General features: G+C 46.8%; 1 protein-coding gene across 1 annotated transcript in view; it reads left to right on the forward strand.

Moving 5' to 3' along the window:
• prx (periaxin) overlaps positions 1 to 4,907 on the forward strand; it is a 45,205-nt gene extending 40,298 nt beyond the window's left edge. Inside the window, exons 9-11 of the mRNA XM_056282909.1 lie at positions 97 to 3,872; positions 3,924 to 3,975; positions 4,627 to 4,907. Coding sequence (XP_056138884.1) covers positions 97 to 3,872; positions 3,924 to 3,975; positions 4,627 to 4,907 — 4,109 coding nt within the window. The remainder of the gene's footprint in view (positions 1 to 96; positions 3,873 to 3,923; positions 3,976 to 4,626) is intronic.
• Positions 4,908 to 8,737: the final 3,830 nt, after the last annotated feature.

The raw sequence follows: 8,737 nt of genomic DNA on the forward strand, positions 1-8,737 counted from the left end.
GAGAGGTTGATGCCAGGATGGAAGGAGATATAGAGACAAAAGGAAGCTTCCAAGCACCTGATGTCAACATCAAATTGCCCAAGTTCTCTATGCCAGGGTTTGGGTCTAAAGAGGGAGATTTACGCAGGCCAAGTGGTGACCTTGACACTAAAGCTAAGGTCAAGATGCCCTCTGTTGAGCTGTCACTACCAGTAGCAAAGTCTCCAGAAACAGAGGTCCTTCTCCCCAAATCTGAAGTTGACGTCTCAGAGGCTGATATCAGAGGCTATGAGGGAAACCTCAAGATCCCTAAATTACCCACAATTGATGTCTCTGTCCCCAAGATAGATTTGGATATATCTCTGCCTAGAGTTAAGCATGAAACGAAGACTGACGGAGAAAGTGGTAAATTCAGAATGCCAAACATTAAAATGCCTGACATTGACCTGCCACTTCCCAAGGGAAAAACAATTGACATCAAAGGAAGTGAGATTGAAGCTGAGGCAGAGGGAGGGAAGTTCAAGATTCCTCACATCAACATGCCCGATGTGGATATATCCCTTCCAAAAGGAAAGTCTGCCAAATTCAAAGAACCAGAAGTGGACCTCGAAGGAGATGGAGGAAAAATCGAGATGCCACAGATCACAATGCCATCAATAGACATTTCTATTCCCAAAGGCCGACTGAGGGACCCGAGTCCATCAGATACTCAACCAGAAAGGGAGGGAGGTGTCAAGTTTAAAGTGCCTCATGTCAAAATGCCAAATGTTGACATAATTCTACCAACAGTAAAAATGGGAAGGAGTGAGACACCACATATGGATGTAGAGGTTGAGGGTGGAAAATCTAGGTTAAAAATGCCAAAAGTCAATATATCTCTGCCCAAAGGAAAAACTGTTGAAGTTGAGGGTCCAGATGTCAAGATAGGGGGTAAAGGAGATAAATTTAAAATGCCTCATATTAGAATGCCTGATGTTGATATCTCACTGCCCAAAGGAAAGTTAGAGGGCCCAGCAGTGGAGTTTGAAGGGGAAGGTGGAAAACTTGAAATGCCACAGTTTACGATGCCCTCCATTGATGTGTCACTACCAAAAGTAAAAACTGGAAAAATGGAAGGACCGCAAATGGAGATAGAAGGAGATGGAGCAGGAAAATTTAAGATCCCCGATATGAAAGTCTCTGATGTAGACATATCTCTTCCCAAAGAAAATACAGGGAAGATTGAAGGGCCAGAGATGGATATCAAAGTAGAGGGTGGGAAATTCAAACCACCACTGATTAATATGCCAACCTTGGACATATCACTGCCCAAAGCAAGGTTTGGGGGGATAAAGTCACCAGAAGTGGATGTTGAGGGAGAGAGAGAAAAGTTCAAAATGCCTCATGTAAAAATTCCAAATATTGACATTTCTCTCCCAAAAGGAAAAGGTGGAAATGTTGAAGGAGCGGACCCTAAGATAGAGGGGGAAAGTGGTGGGAAGTTTAGGTTACCAGGTGTAAAAATGCCAAGCATTGACATTTCACTGCCTGCTGTACAAACTGGAAAAACTGACACACCAGATATAGTTGTGGAGGTTGAAGGAGAAGAAGCCAAGTTTGAAATGCCAGGTATCAAAAAGCCAAAAGTCGATATTCCACCACCCAAAGGAAAAACTGTTGAGATTAAAGGTCCAGAAGTCAAGATAAAAGGTGGAGGAGAGAAATCCAAAATGCCTCTTATGAAAATGCCTGATGTTGACATATCGCTTGCCAGGACAAAGCCGGGCAAAGTTGAAACTCCTGATACAGAATTAGAAGGAGAGGGAGGGAAGTTCAAGATGCCTCATGTCAAATTACCCAAAGTGGACATTTCACTACCAAAAGGAAAGGCTGAGGTTGAAGGGCCTGAGATGAAGCTAAAGACAGGTGGAGGGGAATTTAAAATGCCTCACATGGCAGTGCCCTCTGTGGACATGTCATTGCTAAAAGGGAAATCTGGGAAGGCTGAAGGTCCAGAGGTAGAAATTGAGGGAGATGATGGAGCATTCAAGACGGCTTATGTCAAAATGCCAAAAGTTGATATATCTCTTCCAAAGGGAAAAGTTGATATCGATGCATCAACTGCAAAAGAGGGGGCCAAGGGAGGAGGCAAGATCAAAATGCCTCATATTAAGATGCCTCATGTTGATGTATCACTACCCACATGGAAATCAGGGGAAATGGAAGGCCCAGAAATTGACACAAAAGGGGGTGGAGGCAAATTTGAAACACCACATGTCAAAGTGCCAAAAGTAGATGTTTCACTTCCTGAAATAAATATTAGAGATCTTAAAGCACCAGATGTGAATATTGATGTCAAGGAAGGAAAATTCAAAGCGCCAGACGTCGAACTGCCAAATGTGGATATATCAGTGGCAAAGGGGATGTCTACTGATACAGATATCAAATTACCCAAGGCTGAGACAGAGGGCGACATTAAGGCACCACAGGTTGATGTGGTCCTTGATGTGAATATTGGTAAATCTAAACAAAAAACAGAATATCATGGGAAAACTGACCTCAGTGACGAGGGAGAGCATAAGGGTTTGAAACTTAGGATGCCAACAATAGACATCAAAGGTCCAAAAGGAGACCTGGAGCTCGATATAGGGCTTCACAGAGGTGAAGACAAAAAGGACAGAAAGAAGATTGAACTACCTGACTTGGATCTCAATACAACAGGTACCACCGGCAAAGTAAAGGGGCCTAAAATAAAAGGAACCAAATTCAAGATTGGAATGCCAAAAATGAAAAACAACAGTGATGCAAAAGTGGAAATGAAAAAGCCTGGAAAAGAGAAGGATGATGAAGGGGTGAGTGGTCGATTCAAAATCAAGAAAACCAAACCTGACAAAGGAAGCATTGAGCTACCAGAGGTTGAATTAGGCAGTACAGCACTTCCAAACGCTTCCCTCCCCGATGTGGAATTCTCCGGTCCTTCACAAGACTCGGGTGCGAAGTCCACAGGAGTAGGTGGAGAGAGCAGCCTCTCAATCCCCAGTGTAGAAGTCAAATCCCTCAGGACCCTGGACATGGATTTTAATATCGGCACATCACATGATGAGAAGGAGAAATCAGCAAAAGGCCAGAAAGTAAAAATCCCTAAATTTGGTGTCCCATTACCTTCCATCGCCTCTCCTGAAGCAGGAATTCATGTTTATGGGAAAGAGCTTGGGTATGAAGGCCCTAAGATGCCCAAAATAAAGAAAGCTGTATTTGTGCTGGTAGACCCTCCTCAAACAGACCAAGCAGACATGTCAGCAGGAGCCCAAGAAGGGCAGGCATCAACAGAGGCAGAAGTAAGCAATGTCAAAGTAAAGATGCCCAAAATCAAAATGAAGCAGACCTTCGGGAAGTTGAGCTCCAAAGATAAAGGAGCAGCAGCAAGCTCAGAGGGAGAGATGGAGGGAGAGGAAAAGGTAAAAGGTGGAAAGATTAAAATGCCCAAACTGTCATTTTCACATGCCAAGTCAGGCTCATTTGATGTCAAGCTTGAGGGTGAAGGTTCAAGTTCAAGCCTCAATGGCGAGAGAGAGGCAAGTCTCCACAACGGAGCCAAAGATGACAAAGAAAGGACCAGCAGTAAAATCAAACTGCCCAAGGTGGCGTTCTCCTCTCCATATGCTAAAATTGGTGCCAGGGAGGAGGATGCAGAAATGAAAGAGGCAAAGGTCAAACCAGAAGAGATGTCTGCTCATTTGAGTAAAAAGAGGGGTGATGTGGGAGGAGAAGAAGAAGAAGAGGCAGAGATGGTAGCCAGGGAGGATGTGGTATCTTCACATGCCAGGATAGAGATGCTGGAACGGGACAGCTCGGAGTCTCCTGCTCTGCTGTCCACTAGCTTCACCATGGAGTCAAGGTCAGAACAGTCCCACGTTTGGGGCGAGGAGGAGGCCACCAGGGAGATAGAGGCTGACAACAGAGAGGGTTCTTCTTGGTTCAAGGTCCCCAAATTCACGCTGAAGCCACACTCCACAGGTAAGAACACTTTTCCACAAATTGAGATATTCAAAGTTTAAAATTTAATAACACTGAAATCAAACAAGTTCTAGTGCCCTTTGCTCTAAAGCATGGCAAATAACTTTTTAAGACTGAAGAATTTTGGGACCGGATCTTTTGTATTTATCTTAACATCAGCTAATCCTTTCTTCTGGCAAAGTGTAATGGAGCATTTGAAAAAATTGGCAGTTTGTCATTGAACAAGGACAGTGTTATATGTGTGTGTACGTGTGTGTGTGTTGGGGATGGGTTGGGAGGTAGTATTCACACACGAGTATAACTCGGATATCTATCTCTATTGTTACCTTTTATGATTTTAAGTGTATTCATAATGTTGTTGCTACTCAAGTTATTTAAATTTCATTCTATACACCCCCCTCCTCTTTTTGTATCATAGGTATCAAATCATATACTTACATATGATTTGACATACATATATATATAATATATGTATGTACAAAACTATACATCTACTTAATCTACTACTTTAAGTTTCCTTTTTCTTTTCCATTTTCCCTTCTCCTCTCCTCACTTCGCCCTGCTACCTCCTTTATTCCCCCCCTTTCCTCCTCTTCCTCTCCTATATTTTCCCTTTTTCCCTTCGTTCCTCCATTCCTCCACAACCTCCAGGCTTCCTCCAGATAACCCCCGAGGGCTCTCCCCAGGCCCGGCGGCGGGGTGAGGTGGGGGGTGAAGGGGAGCTGTCCGGAACCTTCTGCCTGCACACCTCCGGGCTGGACTTCGCCACCCAGAAGGTGTCGGAGGAGCGCCACATCTCCTCCGACCAGGAAGGGACTGTCACCTTGTTGACCAAGACCACCAGAACCACCCGACACATGGTTGCCACGGAAACGCGGACCGGCGAGGCCACGACGACCACGACGACCACCCACGCCGTGTCGGACTTCTAAGGGGTGTGGAGATGGACTGGAAGAAGAATAGTGAAACGATTGCTGAAAAATCTTTTTTTTGGGGGGTGGGGAGATGGGATGGGGGTGGGGGTGGGGGGGCTGGGGAGGTTAGTCTTATATGTGGAGGCTGCACCGTGACAAATGTCTAGAAATGAAGGGTCACTTTTATATTTCCGAATATCACGAGGTGTCAGCTTGATGAACACCCCCGAAGCTTCATCAGCCAAACCAGAGATATCATAATATGTACTCCCCACGTGCCCCCCCCCCTATTTTAAATGTGACCACTTTTGTTACCGTTTCTTTGGTTGTAGCTTAGCCGTTATGGTTATTCGTCAGGTTTTGGTTGGTTTGACTGGTGTCGTGCTGAATGCCGACGACCGATGACCCTTTGTCGTCGTCGATGCACGTCCTCGGAAGAACTCGTCGACCACTCTCATATGGATCCGGTGGCACGGATCGGTGCGCGTGACTCCACCGTCTCTCGCGCACTCCTTTCACTTCGTACTCAACCGCGAGACGCGCCAAAGCGACGTTTCTGTAAATACATTTATATAACTGCTGTTCCAAGCGGCGCCCCCCCCCTTTCCATAACCGGAAGTGTAATTATTTTCATATCCATCGAGAGTAGGCAACGGAAGTCGTGTTTTATTTTTGAGTTAGTTGGTGTCCTATTTTATTCGTCTCGACTGAAAAGTTTGCGTTTTTTGAGTTTACTATAATTTATTTTGTTATGGTTTTTTTTTCATTTTCTGCTCGTGCTCTACATTTCTTTTTTTGTTTTTTTTTTGTTTTAGTGAATATATAGCCCTACGCTCATATATCCGGAGTGGCTGACAACTAGTGAAGAGGTGGATGGGTGGGGGTGGGGTGGGGTGGGGTGGGGGTGCCTCGCTCAAAGACGCGGTGACGTGTTATTGGAAAAACCTTGCAACTCTGAGCTCCGCCGGCTCTCACGCATCCTTGCTTGAGCGGGGGGGGGTTCAGACGGTCCTCCGGCTGGCCGCTGGGCGGTGGTGTGTCAGACGAGTTCTTCACGCGTGGAAAGCTCCGTTTCCCGCCGGAGTTGCAAGGTTTGGATGTTTAGGGTGTAACGTGGGTTGTTGTCTCTCTTGTTGCCGCCCTTGTGCGTCGCTGGACTAGGATCACACACCGCCTCACAGAGGGCTGCTACACTGGCCGGTGAGCGGCTGGCCTTCATCTTCATCACCAAAGCCATTTCCCCTGAACCGAAGACACCCCGCGCGCGCACAGGAGACGACCTCGCCTCTGTGCGCTCCACGACTCGGACGGTGGCTCGCGTCGTGGCTCGAGTCGTGGAGCGCACAGGGCTCGCGTCGTGGCTCGAGTCGTGGAGCGCACAGGGCTCGAGTCGTGGCTCGAGTCGTGGAGCGCACAGAGGAGACGACAGCGCCTCTGACACGCGCGTCCGAGTCGTGGAGCGCACAGGGCCCGAGTCGTGGCTCGAGTCGTGGAGCGCACAGAGGAGACGACAGCGCCTCTGACACGCGCGTCCGAGTCGTGGAGCGCACAGGGCTCGAGTCGTGGCTCGAGTCGTGGAGCGCACAGAGGAGACGACAGCGCCTCTGACACGCGCGTCCGAGTCGTGGAGCGCATAGGGGTCGAGTCGTGGCTCGAGTCGTGGAGCGCACAGAGGAGACGACGGCGCATCTGACACGCGTGTCCGAGTCGTGGCTACGAGGCGGCCTTCGGTTTTAGTTCCCGAAGGGAAGCCAAAAACAAGTGGAGCAGAACGCGACTTGCACTGAAATGAAATGCCCCTGCTGCCCCGGACACAAAAACCCAGACCCGAAACGACATCGAGAGACCACGTCGGCTGGGTAGAGGGGGTCTTGTTTGAGAGCAAAGAGCATCTTGATCCTCTTGTTCTGGCATTTGGAGACAAAACTGGTCGTTTAGGCCTTCGGTTTTTATCCACATGCGCGTTGGACGGGTTCGGTTCCACGATGAGAAATGCTCAAGTCTCTGGACGTAAAACCACATCTGAACACTACCGACACTGTCTGCCATGTTGAGCCATTCAAAAGAGTCATTCTCAACAGCATGGCGTCTTCTCCTGTGCCTTTTATACCGAAAATCAGGTGACTTGTTAGAACATTTCATTTTGAAATGAAACCCTGAAGCTGTATTTCATTTAGTTATGTTTCTTTCTTCTTCATCTTCTTCTTTGGTGGGGTTGGTAGATAGAATGAAAACGGTGTGCTGAACTGCATGGGGCCGAATCCTGCAAAATCCACTGACAGCCAAATAAGTTGCCAAATTTTCACTATAGCCACTTAACACGTAGCCTGTTTTGCAGGTGAGAGCTAGATATGAATACGGTGACGAGAGTAGAGACGTGACGAGATGACACAGATTTTATAGTATTTATATGTATAGAGAGACTTTATCATTTAGTTTTCTGGTTTTATGACGTCTTAGAAATATTTTTTCAGCATTTAAGATTTCAACAGTTACCAGCGCTTAAGTGTTTTGTCAAAGGTGCATTTGAGAGAATGTGGGTTAAGATATTGTATTAATTAAAAGAAAAATAATATTCCCATTAAATGGATTACATTTCATCTTTTGTGCCTCTTTCTTCAATCCGCCTTCTATCTGACCTATTTCCCCGTTTTCGCATTGGTTGACTTGGGTTTGTTGGACTTTCAAGGCCTGTTTGTGTCTGCAGTGTTCATTTTCAAATATGTTGTAATACAGACTATTTTCAATTTGGACTGGCACAAACTCATTTTCAAAGGTTCAAGGTCATTAGTGAAAAATGTTTATCGCCTGTTAGTTGGGAATAAGAACTGTTCACTCAAGTGGACCAAAACTGAAACGCTAATATCCACTAACATCCCGTATTACTTCACTAATGTTGTAGTCTCTGCTGAAAAGAAGTGTGAGGCAGATTTCAGTTTTTCCATTTTTATTGTTCAACTTCTCTCAGCTTAACTTGTTTTTTCTGATGCTCATGACATTGTCAGACACTCATTTACATACAGCCAATCATTTCAAATCATTCGATTATGAAACTCCGCCCACCCTTACCACCTTGCTTGTACATCTCACTCGGAGGTCAGCTCATGAATAACACCTGCTGGACCACCTGCAGTTTGCCTACCGGGCAAACAGGTCCGTGGACGATGCAGTCACATGGGACTGCAATACATCCTGCAACACCCTGACTGCCCAGCACTTATGCAAGGACCCTGTTTATGGACTTCAGCTCGGCGTTCAACACTATCGTCCCAGAAATCCTCGCCTCCAACCTCTCCCAGCTCACTGTATCCCCCGCCACCTGCCAGTGGATCACTAGCTTACTGACAGGCAGGAAACAGCAGGTGAGGCTGAGGGGAGTCACTTCTGGTATACGGACAGTAAGCACTGGTGCTCCCCAGAGATGTGTACTCTCCCCACTTGTATTCTCCCTTTACACATACGACTGCATCTCTAAGGACCCAGCTGTTAAACTACTGAAGTTTGCAGATGACACTACGGTCATTGGACTCGTCCAGGATGGCGACAAGTCTGCATATCGGTGAGAGGTTGAGCAGCTGGTGCTCTGGTGTAGTCAGAACAACTTGGAGCTGAACATGCTCAAGACTGTGGAGATGACAGTGGACTTTAAGAGACACCCCTCAGCACTGCTCCCCCTCACATTATTCATCCAACGGCCCTGTGTCAACCGTGGAGACCTTCAATTTTCTGGGAACTATCCTTTCCAAAGACCTGAGGTGGGAGACCAACAACTCCATCCTCAGAAAGGCCCAGCAGAGGATGTACTTTCTGCAGCAATTGAGGAAATCTGGTCTGCCACAGGAGCTGTT

The sequence above is a fragment of the Lampris incognitus genome, chromosome 7 (assembly GCF_029633865.1).
Source record: "Lampris incognitus isolate fLamInc1 chromosome 7, fLamInc1.hap2, whole genome shotgun sequence".
Lineage (NCBI taxonomy): Eukaryota > Metazoa > Chordata > Actinopteri > Lampriformes > Lampridae > Lampris > Lampris incognitus.